At 37.0% G+C, this 12,107-nt stretch overlaps 2 protein-coding genes across 2 annotated transcripts; one reads left to right on the forward strand and one right to left on the reverse strand.

Moving 5' to 3' along the window:
* Positions 1-712: 712 nt before the first annotated feature.
* LOC147536438 (protein GAMETE CELL DEFECTIVE 1, mitochondrial-like) lies at positions 713-4,195 on the reverse strand. Its single transcript, XM_086642855.1, has 3 exons — positions 3,287-4,195; positions 1,440-1,629; positions 713-1,203 (listed from the first exon to the last, which is right to left on the reverse strand). Exons 1-3 carry the CDS (start codon positions 4,000-4,002, stop codon positions 985-987), a joined length of 1,125 nt encoding a protein of 374 aa, XP_086498981.1. The 5' UTR covers positions 4,003-4,195; the 3' UTR covers positions 713-984.
* A 1,328-nt stretch (positions 4,196-5,523) lies between these two features.
* Positions 5,524-12,107, forward strand: LOC147536439 (chloride channel protein CLC-f-like). The gene is made up of 9 exons (XM_086641284.1): positions 5,524-6,039; positions 6,849-7,251; positions 8,155-8,349; positions 8,671-9,125; positions 9,252-9,356; positions 9,748-9,969; positions 10,123-10,335; positions 10,750-10,979; positions 11,635-12,107. Exons 1-9 carry the CDS (start codon positions 5,680-5,682, stop codon positions 11,702-11,704), a joined length of 2,253 nt encoding a protein of 750 aa, XP_086497410.1. The 5' UTR covers positions 5,524-5,679; the 3' UTR covers positions 11,705-12,107.

Below are 12,107 nucleotides of genomic sequence, written 5' to 3' on the forward strand. Positions count from 1 at the left end.
ATATATATATATATTAATGGAAAAAAATATTATTTCGTGTTTGAATTATTAAAATTTAACTCAAAGTCTTGCTTGATACATTGATGACACAATTTGTACTTTAAATGTAAATTATTGACATATATAAAAAAGATAATAAAAATACGTTGCAACAAAGATATCACGACGATTTCTGAATCATTCTGAGTAAGACTCTAAAGAAATGAAGTATTTCTCTATGTTAAATGTATTATATCAAGAGGCATTGGAAGGTGTTGATCCGTAACCGCGCCAGACTGATTATATGGTAGCTCGACAAGGCCCGGCCTAATGGACCAACATGTCTTGGCAAAGCGATTACCTTGAAGATGATCTTATAGAAATTATATAAAATATCAATGCTTCTATTTTATGGTCTCTTTTTCTAAGAGTACAAATTTACATGAGAACTATATCGAATCAATCAATAAATGATGGATTTCAACCTCTACGGAATATCAATAATGTCCTCTTCAGATTTTCGGAGTACATACACTGCATCTTATTTAGGAATATTTTCTCAGAGATCGACATCAACATTTATGTGATTGTTATGTAAGCCAAAGGGACTGATGTAGATGGCATAAAAGTAACACATTCAAGATAAGAAGCATATGGGTTTCCACTTGGATATTTATCACTATAATCAACTTGTTTAAGTTAAAAGATGAATCAATCAAATGAAAAAAAATTGTTTAGTAAAAGTCTAATTTAACCAATTTAATAAGTTTTCTGCAACAAAAAGTTGTCTTTCAAATTATCCCCATATGATAAGAAATTTGCTTAAACAACTAAGGACTAAAAGGCTTCAAATTTACAGCTAACAACAATTTGATTCTTCTCTCATTAGAATTGCAGAAAGTGATCTTCAATCACCCTCATCTACCAAATGGAGAAGATCCACCAAAAACTATATAGGATAGTGCAACAAGAAGATATCTTAAGATTTAAATGAATTTTGTTATCTTAAGGAAGGATCTTACGTCGTCGTTTGACTGTTTCTCTTTTAACATACATCTTCTCCATTTCGTTCAGCTCTCGACTAGACCCATCTGGCAAGCTAACAAATTTCCATCCACCACCACCTCCACGCTTTCCACGAGGTCCTAGTTTCTCGACAGTGAAGGTCCATCCTTCTGGTGATCGTCTCCTGCTATATTTGTGGCATTTCACCTCTCCAGCCATCTATTGACAAGAAGAAAGAAAATCATCATTCATTCGAAAGATTCCACAAGGAAATTAACAAGAAAAAAAATCTTGGGGGACAGAAAGTAGGTCATATAAAAGTAGATTCTTCTGCAACTAGGCATCACAGATTAAAACTAAGGTTCATTGTTGACAGTTCTTTGAATAATTTGTGGGCCCAATTTTAAGAACATCATGGGTATCACTATTTTACGATAAGAAGAAAGTGGGTTTACTTTTTTCTTGTTAAAGTTCATCCTTTGAACGAATTCTTGATATAGCATTTCATCTTCCTTCATTGATATTTCATAGTGCACTTCATCTGGGTCTCTAGTTGTGCCATCCCAGCCCTCGGGCATTACTTTGAAATCAGGTTTGTAAGGAAGGGAAGCAACATGAAATTCTCTATCATGGGAATTGAAAAACCTACAAAAAGGAAGGAAATTAGATACTAATGGAAGTTCTCATAATATTAAATCAAAATTAAACTGAGCATGAATCAATCTTAATACTAATGAATTCAAACTCTCATATTTATCAACATTCGATAGAACTATTAGCAATAGATCAACAAATCTTAATGCTAATGAAAGTTGTAAAATCTTAAATCAAAATTTAAGTGCACTATTAACAAAAGATAAATCCATCTTAACAGTTATGGTTTCAAGATCTCACATTTATCTGAAGTTAGATAGCACGATTAGCAATAGATCAGAAATCTTAGTGCTAACAGAAACTCTCACATTTAATTGCATTACTAGCAGTAGATCAATCATTCTTATAAATCGCCTAATAGAAAAAGTACTGGTGACCCGGTGAGTTTCTTTACACGCTTTCCTGATTTCTGGTTTTCATGGTTTCGCCTTCCAAAGACTTACCAAAACGTTCATAACTTTGAAGAATGTTTAGCTAAGAAGCCTAACTATTCACAAGAGCAAGTCCAATTTGAACATCTCGGTATTTCTTATTTGTAATAAGCACCATAAATTACAGTATCATCTTCTATAAATCGTACAGAAAGCGCTAGAGCAGCCCACTCACTGCCCATTGAAATAGTTTTTACTAACTCCTAACATGAAAATGGACTCTATTTAGATACAATTTCAAATATACAGCGAAGTCATGAAGATAAATTCAATGTAAACCCATTATATTCATCAACTATGCGGAAAAGATCTTTTATACATAAAATAAAGTTCGTGAGTGTTGATTATACTGATGAGACATTTACGGTTGAAGTACAAGGCTCCTTGAGTTTTACCTATGTAACCTATATACACCCTTTCAGTACCTCTTTCCTCTCTAAGATAGACTCGGGTAATTGTGGAGTAATATTCGCTTCAATGGGTATAACGCGAGAGAATTTTGTATTAGTCTCGTGAGTTATTACCGTATGTGTTTGGCCCATAAAATACCATGTTAACATATTTCGTGTATTCTGTAACAATGGTTGATCTACAAGTAAGATATTTAAGTAAAAGAAAAACAAAGAACCTATTAAATAAGAGATGAAATATATGTCTACGAACGACATATACCCGCTTTGCCTTTTTCCACATACTATCTATGTTGGCAAAGGTGACACTTAGGTGCGCCTAGGCGACCAAAGCAACGGGTTTACAAGGGGGTCTCCTTTGGAGGCGCACCCTCCTTGTTTCCACGGTTGGCGACTGGCAGCACCAATACGAGCGCCTTTTGTCGCCTAGGAGAAGCAATATTTCGCTCTGGTGCCTACTGTCGATAAATATACTTGCTGCCATGTTCAATGTAAAACATTGGCCATGTTACATACATAGGTTTAGGGACAGAAACATACAAGTGCTTGTTTAAAAACTCAACCCGCTCGATGCACAAGAACCGACACATATAGCAATTATAAATCATTCATAGTTCTTACAAAATTTACAAATACCATTACTCACTACTTAAATCAAATCACTCCAAATATAAATTCTATACTGAAGAAGAAATAGCAGATTAAAGCAACTAAAGAATTAATAATATTAAAGCAATCAATTAGTTCTAAAATAGTTGAAGAATGATAAAAAAAAAGGCTAAAAAGGTGAGATTTTTTTTTACTTACTCAGGACAAGTATCAAGCAAAACCTCAACTGAATCATCCAAAGGATGCCCTAATTTCTTCTCCTCTTCTTCTTCAAGTTCTTTCAACCACAATATAGCATGAACCCTTTGTCTCATAATTCGATAATCTTTCGCTAATTTTTCGATCGTATAAACTTCAGGGTTCTCCTTGTGCAATTTATACATCTCTGATTTCTCTGAATCCTTCAGATATGATCCTCTTGCACCAGGTTCAGTTACTTGTTTCAATAGAACATTCACTTCTTTCATCTTCTCTCCCCATCCATTCACAAACTCTCTACTCCTTCGATTCTCTTTCTCAAGCTCTGATATCTCATCGACTTCATTCTCTTCCGGCGAAGAAATCGGAGAAACCATTTCTCCGGTGAGACGACCCACAGCTTCACCGTCGAAATGTTCTTTAGTTAGTCCTGTAGACCAAGATGAAACCGAATCCCAACCCAAATCAGTGCCTGGTTGAGATTTACCCTCATTTGAAGTAGAAGATCCAACATTATGCCATCCTTTCCCCCAAGTTTCATCATTTTCACCGTTGCCGGATTTTGATGAGAAAGTTCGCCATGAAAGTGGAATCAGAAGTGATTCATCACTGTTTGATGTGATTTTTAGGTTATTCGATGAGGTTTCTTTCAGAGATCTAGTGATTATTGGAGAAAGAGAGATTCGAGATAGAATTCGATGGAGATTTTGCATCATTGCATCACACCGCAACAAAAAAATTAGGGTTTTGTAATTCTGAGTTATAAACCCCCGAGAGGCCGAGAGGGACGACCGAAGTGTAGAGAGATAGTAGTAACTACTGATTCATCTTTGGGTTTTCTTACTTTACCCCCTCAATACTAACTGGTAATTGAGTTTACCCCTCAACAATTTGCCCCCCTCGACAATTGGTAATTGATCCTTAAACTTACTAGTATTTTTGTTAAGAACATTAGAACAACATTAGACGTGCGGAAAACTTATATGACTACTAAAAAGACGATCTGATAATTTGAGTTTCGCAATTGTAACCTTACTATAGGGTCGGGTATAGTCAAAAATATGATTCTTAAAGACTTATTTTGTCTGTGTGTTATTTAATTTATGCTTCTGATTCTCTTGTGTTAAACATAGCACTAACGTTTTACCAAAAATATTAAGTCCAACTAGCCAAGGAAGTAAATATAATTACTAAATGTTGAGGGGGTAAACTCAACTACCAATTATTGTTGAAGGGTATGTCAAACCTTCATCTAGTTTAGTTATGGGAAGTTTTCAGATGTGGAACAGGTCATTTGTTTTGAACCGGATGTGGGTATTCTAAATCAATATATGAATGCAGAGTAGCAGACTAGAGGTGTGCAGGAGCCCGAAACGCCGATAACTGCCGAAGTTCGATTGAGTGTGTGGATGTCCAATCTGTGAGAGGACATTACCCGACAGGTCCGCTAAAACTCCTGGGCAGACACATATATAATGCCTTACTCGACAATTCGACATATACCGTCCAAGTCTACTTGCTTAAATGCTAGTATATAATACATATATATAGTATGCACATTCCTTAACAAAAAGAAAATAGTATGCACATTGATTCATACATGTATACGATAATGTACAGCTGCGAATATGTGGCACATCCAACCCGAGTGGTATTTGCTTAACATGATCTGCTTATTAAAGCTTCATTAAGCTCGAGTGACCTACTAGGCCTTATCATTCATGCGCTCATGCAAATAGGGTCAGGAGGTGTCGCTCACTTGAGATAGTGCGCAAAAGGTGCCCTTCTTTTGAATAATGCAAACTCGAATCTAGACCGCCTGATACACGATAAATTCAAAAAACTTGATGAACTTGGACAGATTGTGGATATTAGAATTTTAAAAATCTATTTGTCAGAGTATGTCCAGTAACTTCAAATAACATCGTACGCACAGTGTCGGATCGATCCGTTTCTGACACGTCCGGATAGAAAAATGGGCACGAACGGGTATTTTGATTGAGAAAAGTCGAAATGCCCGTCCGGTTTGCCCAGTTGTCCTAACCAACAGTATGAGTTGCGTGCCTTCCGCGCGGACCAGATGGTTAGTTGTGTGTGGACTGCCCTCCTGGCCTAGTCCGTCCTAACCAACAGTATGAGTTGCGTGCCTTCCGCGCGGACCAGATGGTTAGTTGTGTGTGGACTGCCCTCCTGGCCTAGTCCGTGGTCAACCGACCGGGTCCCTATAAGTAAGGCTTATATATGATTTTAATTTCTTGTCGGCTCAAAGAGAAAGAGAGAGAAAGTATGGGCGCGGGAGAAGATCTGAGAGAAGAAAAGTATTCAGATTATCAAATTCTTCTCTTCAATTTTAATGGAAATCTGAACTGAATTGAAACATAAAGAGGGAAAAAATGTCTGGTTTGGGAGGAGACTTTAATGACAGTAGTGATAATGATCATCACATTCTTCTCGGATCGAATTCATCTTCTTCTTCTTCTTCTCCTGAACAAGATTTAGAAGCATATAGATTTAAGAAAAAGAAAGCTTTAATAGATGTTTTGAAGCAATTAGATCGTAGATTTTCAGGAAGAAAAATGGGTAGTCGAAAGAATTTGGATAACAATAGAGATAGTAAAGATATTGATTCATTATCTTCATCAACATCTGATGACTCTCTCTCTGATGGTGCCCCACCTGAATGGGCTTTGCTGTTAATTGGTTGTCTTTTAGGTCTTGCTACTGGTCTTTGTGTTGCTACATTTAATCATGGAGTGAGTTCCTTTGATTTTTTACCTATTTTCTTAGTTATGGGTTTTAATTTCTTATACTAATGGAATCAAAATGTTTGAATTTCTTGAATCATTTTCTTTTGTCATCATCTATAAGCTTGACTTGTAATAAAGTTTGAATTTTGTTGTGATGTTGACTTATATACAGATTGTTGGTAAGGTTAAACTTCAAGCTTCTACAGGTTTTCGAAAGAAAAGTTGTTTGTTTTCAAATTTCTTAAATGATGTATTCTAATAGAGAAGCGTATAACCATAGAGCCCTTGGGTAGTTTTCTAACTACTAGTTACTGTTCTTTGATTTATGTTATGTTGTAAGTATATGATTTACTTGTAGGAATTTTGCTTTCCAAGATTCATCTTATGGGTAATTTGAATTTACTCATCTAAAGAATGTGAAAAACTCGGTTAGGTCGATGAGCCATTGGTGGTTGGTTTTTGTCAAAACCATGTCGGTCTTGTACATATTCATGTTTCATACCGGTGGCGTAGTTCATCCAGGAACTTATTTTCGAGCTAATCATTACCCACGTGTGTTTTTTGCTAATGGGTCTTCGAAATATTGTATTTCTTTTTTTTTTTCTTGTCTTCGTGACTCTTGGGTTCGTATTTTCCTTTATGTGTTTTCTTAACTCTTTCCCAAATTACTGCACAAATCCAACAAATTTGGTTCTCCTTTTGTTTATAATGTTCTGTCTCAACATAGACTTTTGCAAGTCCTGCTTTCTCTTACTTATCACACACACAGTCCCATTCAGTGGAATGTTTCTGATCCATATTAGTTCCTTATCTAGGTTCATGTGATACATGAATGGGCCTGGGCAGGTACTCCGAACGAGGGTGCTGCCTGGCTTCGTATTCAAAGACTAGCTAACACATGGCATCGTATATTGTTGATACCTGTGACGGGAGGAGTTGTTGTTGGCATGATGCATGGGTTGATTGAAATCTTTGAACAAATAAAACAGTCCAGATCCTCTCCAAGGCAAAGCTTCGATTTGCTTGCTGGAGTACTCCCCACGGTAAAAGCAATTCAAGCTGCTGTAACTTTAGGTACTGGTTGTTCTTTAGGTCCTGAGGGTCCAAGTGTAGACATAGGAAAGGCATGTGCCAACGGATGCTCTATAATGATGGAAAACAATACAGAAAGGAAGATAGCTCTTGTTGCTGCGGGTTCAGCTGCTGGAATTGCTTCAGGTATCCAGGCCCTCAATATGAAAATTTATGTACGTTAACAATATTAACTATTGCTGACTTTCATACGTTTTTAATGATTAAATTTTCCACCTATTTTTTAAGTTATGCACCTCCCACCACTTTTTGATCTTCGAAAGCAATAAGCTCATATATGTCAATATTCAGTAGAAAGGATATTCTTGTTGTGTTTACGAGGTGAAACACTTAAGATCTTTTGTTTGGGGTATTATTTATTGTGATAGAGTAATCTAGAATGAGCATGATCAGGATGATAATATAGTAATATGATACACTAAAGTGGAAAGAGTGGAGGGGAAATTAGAAATGAACCCATCCAAGTATCCAACTGAGTAAAGGCTTAACATGAGTAAATGATGGTATAAATTTTCTTATGGACATCATTTGATTTTTCCAAGGGCTGCCACAACGAGATGGACTATGCCACTCGAACGAAAAACTTAGAAAATGGGTTAATGTAATGGCAAGAGCATTGTCACACCCATAAAATTCTTAGGTACTTCATTTGGAAGTCTCTTGGGTGATTTTGCCACCAAAGGACTTTGTTGCCTTTAGTCGTGGTTACTTGGCAAATTAGAAGGAAAGGCCGACTTGTGCTCGACTTGCGCAGCTCTTGAGCATAATTGCTGCACGGGTATTAGGTGATAGTGCCGAATCACTCTTTACTCCGTGACAGCATGCTCTAAAACATGCTCCAAGTAAATGTGAAGGAATACTAACAGTGTAGTAAGAGTGAGGCAGATGATAGTGATTCGATATTCTTTTCCAATAGTCACTTTTTAGTTACTCGGTTCCTCCCGTCAATTCAGTGCTATTAATTTTTTACTTATCTGTATCAGTTTCTTCTATTAATTTTTAGCTTGTGATGCTCTTTTGGATGTATAGGATTTAATGCAGCAGTTGCTGGGTGCTTCTTTGCCATAGAAACAGTTTTAAGGCCTCTTCATGCAGAAAACTCTCCTCCATTTACAACCGCAATGATAATATTGGCATCTGTTATATCATCAACTGTATCAAATGTTTTACTCGGAGAGAGGCCAGCTTTTATTGTGCCTGCATATGAATTAAAATCTGCTGCTGGTATTCCATCTCAACTCATCTTAACTTTTGTAACAAAGGAATATGTTTTGGATTTTGAAGGGGGCAAATTTTTCAGATTTTTTTTAAGTTTCAAGAAATAATTGTTTGCTCCTGATTAAATGTTCATCTTCAACTCCGGAGTGTTATAATTCAGATAATGCAAACTTCATGGTCGCTAAGTGGCAGAGCAATGCATTAGTTGTCGCCAACAGAATTTGGATAACACATTGAATCTAATAGTTTTGACTAGTCAGCGAGTTATTATATTAATAGGTGCATACATTATAATGTTTTTGAGTTGGAGCACTCTTTATTATGCAGAACTGCCGTTGTACCTAATACTGGGTATGTTATGTGGAGTAGTAAGTGTAGCATTCACCCGCTTGGTTAATTGGTTCACCAAGTCATTCGAATTTATCAAGGAGAAGTTTGGCCTTCCTCCTGTTGTTTGCCCTGCTTTAGGAGCCCTAGGAGCAGGAATAATCGCATTGAGGTATCCTGGGGTATTGTACTGGGGTTTCACAAACGTTGAAGAAATATTACACACAGGGAAGAGTGCTTCCGCACCTGGAATCTGGCTATTGGCTCAACTAGCTGCAGCCAAAGTTGTGGCTACAGCTCTGTGCAAGGGATCCGGGCTTGTTGGCGGCCTTTATGCTCCTAGTCTGATGATTGGTGCAGCGGTTGGTGCTGTCTTTGGGGGTTGTGCTGCAGAGCTTATCAATTCAGCCATTCCCGGCAACGCTGCTGTTGCACAACCACAGGCTTATGCTCTGGTAAGATTTCCTCAGTGTCTGATTCAGATGGTATTAGAATGTAGCCAGCCTTTGATTTTTGAAGGTTTCAGTACTAAAATTGGCTTCCGTTTTCTAGCTGATATAAGTTTCAACCTCTAAGTGCAGGTAGGAATGGCTGCTACACTGGCTTCCGTTTGCTCAGTTCCCTTGACATCAGTACTTCTTCTTTTTGAATTAACAAAAGATTACAGGATCTTGCTTCCACTCATGGTAAGTTCTTATCCACCTCAATCTAAAACTATTTGAGTGAAACCCTTTAATTTTCATGTTGCATAAAATTTCAAAATATACATGGAGTAAATCCATTCACTCATGCTAGTTTTTGCGCCAAGTACTCAATTTTTTAGCCAAATTTTAGTGTTCGGGTTACATGTTGAGGCATATTTAGTGGTTGAGTGACATGACTACACAAGCTCTTGGGTTAACTTGGGATATGACATCAGTGAATAATATGAATAGATCCTAGAACTTTGTATTCTCTACCTTCTCTTTTCCCCTGTGGTTGCGTATGGCACTAGATTCTTGGAACTTTCTTCCAATCTGAAAAAGTTAGGCTAGTTCATTAGAATTTACTTATACTTGCATTCTCCCTTCCTGACAGGGAGCAGTTGGATTAGCTATATGGGTGCCCTCAGTTACGAACCAACCCCAAGAGAGTGAGGTGTCTGATACAAGGGGTGCATCACGAGGTTATTCTTCTATTTCAGCTACTGAGGACAAAAATGAAGATATCTGGAAGCAGTCTAATGATGAAAATGATTTAGAACTCTCTGCTCTAGGAACTGGTGAAGTCCACGAAGATGTGCTTTTGGAGGATTTGAAGGTTCGTATGTTTTTTGAATACCATTGTAGGAATATATTTACACCTAATTGTTATCTTATCATGTTTGAATTCACCCTTATCCCATCCATTAGCATTTGAACATTTTGGCTTGTGCTGAACTCCATCCACAACTTTTATCCTTCTGTATTGCAGGTCTCCCAGGTCATGTCACAAAACCATGTGAAGGTTGCACCAACAGTAATCATGAACGATGCGATTAAACTTATGCAAGACAAACGACAGAGGTGTGTCCTTGTTGTTGACGCCGAAGATCTTCTTGAAGGAATCCTTACTCTTGGGGATATTCAGCGTCACGTCCCCAAGATGTATGGTGATGCTTCCAAGGGTGATCCAACAGTTTCAGATGTATGTAGTTTTGATGTTTCTAGTTGATCGAAAATTCTTTTCGTGTGATAATGTAGGGGTATAAAGCGGAGGATGGAACCTTAAGAATTATACGAGTCTTTGACGTATCTGAATAAGTTGAGAAATGTTTAACCTAAATTTCTCACCCACCTATTAGTTATATCTAGATATTCACATTAATATAGATGGGTGACCTTCTTTAACTGGTTGTGGGACTTTCAGGAGTAAAAATATGTTCTTCGTAGATAAAATTTTTGTTTCTCTCTTATTGAGTTCAGTATCGTGGTTTTCTAGACTAACAAGTATACCACTAGGGAAGTAACTTGAAAATGTTTTGGTTCTCCGTCTAATTGAAGTTAACCTAATGAAAATTCTTTGTCTAATTGAAGTTAACCTAATGAAAATTCTTTGCAGGTGAGCAGCTGTGTTGTTTCGTCTGTCTGTACTAGAGGAACACACTATCGTGGGCGTCAACGTGGACTTTTCACTTGTTTTCCAGACACTGATTTAGAGATTGCAAAGGAACTAATGGAAGCCAAAGGAATCAAGCAGTTACCTGTTGTTCGACGAGGTGGAGACCTCAGAACACGGAAGCGGAGAGTTGTCGCTATTCTTCATTACGATTCAATTTGGCGCCGTATCAGGTCAACTTTGATTGCACTATCTGTTTATGTAATTCTTTATCGTACTTTAAACCATCTATTAATTTCCCATGACCAGCACTGTGTATAATAGTCTCTAACAGCTACTACATTTTTATTCTTTTGATCGTAGAGGTTGCCGTATTCATCACCTCAACTGCTAATCTCAATTTGACTAGATCGGTATTAGCCATTAGGCTATTAGCTAGTTATCGCAACGGTCGTGGCGATAGGTCCAAAATAAAATATATATATATATATATATCGGGTTTATGGCCCAAACTTAATAAAAATAGATAATAAGTCCATTTTTTTAATCTCTGTTGTTTTCTCAAGCAAATACACAAATTCATCACTAATGTGGTAACTCTATAGTGGTGTATATATGTGTAGGAACATGTTTGTCTTTTACGCAACACAAACTAAGTTGCATGAAATTAAACAGTAAATGGACAGTAAACGGCGTAGGGTTATTTACGTTTTGTTTAATGTAGTAAGATAGCGGCGTACAGCAAAAACGAACGGTGCCATCCAAAAAATGATTTGTTTGCTGAATCTCAAAATTGTACACTTTTTGTAGATTTATGGATAGATGTCTTTATTGGTCAATGAATTGCTTTGGTTGGTAAATACTGGTTGTTCTATTTTGGTGAAGCAGAGAGGAGATGGAGCACCATAAATGCATGCAGCAGCAGAAGAAAGAAGAGCAGAAGATAATAGGGTTTTGAGTGGTGAGAAAGATTATATCACAAAGTTAGCTCTCATGAACACTATGGAATTGAAATCACCTTAATGGCATCAACTCCATTACTCTTTCAACAGTTTGAGGACATAATCTCAGGTTATCCGGGCGTCATTCTGATGGATTTCGTCCGAGCAGAGAAGATGAATACGATGTCGCTGTTTATTATAAGCGATTACAACACTGTAAATGTAAGTCTAAAGTGATCAATAGTTTTACGAAAAATATAAAATAAGGCTGATAATTACCACGAAGAGTTACATAGTGATCTGTTAGATCTATTTTTTCATGTCTTTGATAGTGAAGAAACAACTTATTAACATTTGAATCCACAATAGCATTTATCCCTCTCAAATAAATAAAAAAAACTAAGGTTAATGATTGGGGAA

This window comes from Eschscholzia californica, unplaced genomic scaffold (assembly GCF_041429995.1).
Source record: "Eschscholzia californica isolate CP2 unplaced genomic scaffold, dmEscCali1.0.p SCAF_5, whole genome shotgun sequence".
In the NCBI taxonomy this organism is placed as follows: Eukaryota; Viridiplantae; Streptophyta; class Magnoliopsida; order Ranunculales; family Papaveraceae; genus Eschscholzia; species Eschscholzia californica.

What these genes read in the sequence shown, in the direction of transcription:
- LOC147536438 (XM_086642855.1), bottom strand. Translation starts at nt 4,002, where the DNA reads ATGATGCAAAATCTCCATCGAATTCTATCTCGAATCTCTCTTTCTCCA. An exon ending in TTGCTTGATACTTGTCCTGA is followed by an intron (nt 1,630 to 3,286) that starts GTAAGTAAAAAA and finishes TCCTTTTTGTAG; the next exon opens with GTTTTTCAATTCCCATGATA. An exon ending in TGAACTTTAACAAGAAAAAA is followed by an intron (nt 1,204 to 1,439) that starts GTAAACCCACTT and finishes TCTTGTCAATAG; the next exon opens with ATGGCTGGAGAGGTGAAATG.
- LOC147536439 (XM_086641284.1), top strand. Translation starts at nt 5,680, where the DNA reads ATGTCTGGTTTGGGAGGAGACTTTAATGACAGTAGTGATAATGATCAT. An exon ending in AGCTGCTGGAATTGCTTCAG is followed by an intron (nt 7,252 to 8,154) that starts GTATCCAGGCCC and finishes TTGGATGTATAG; the next exon opens with GATTTAATGCAGCAGTTGCT. An exon ending in GTGATCCAACAGTTTCAGAT is followed by an intron (nt 10,336 to 10,749) that starts GTATGTAGTTTT and finishes AATTCTTTGCAG; the next exon opens with GTGAGCAGCTGTGTTGTTTC.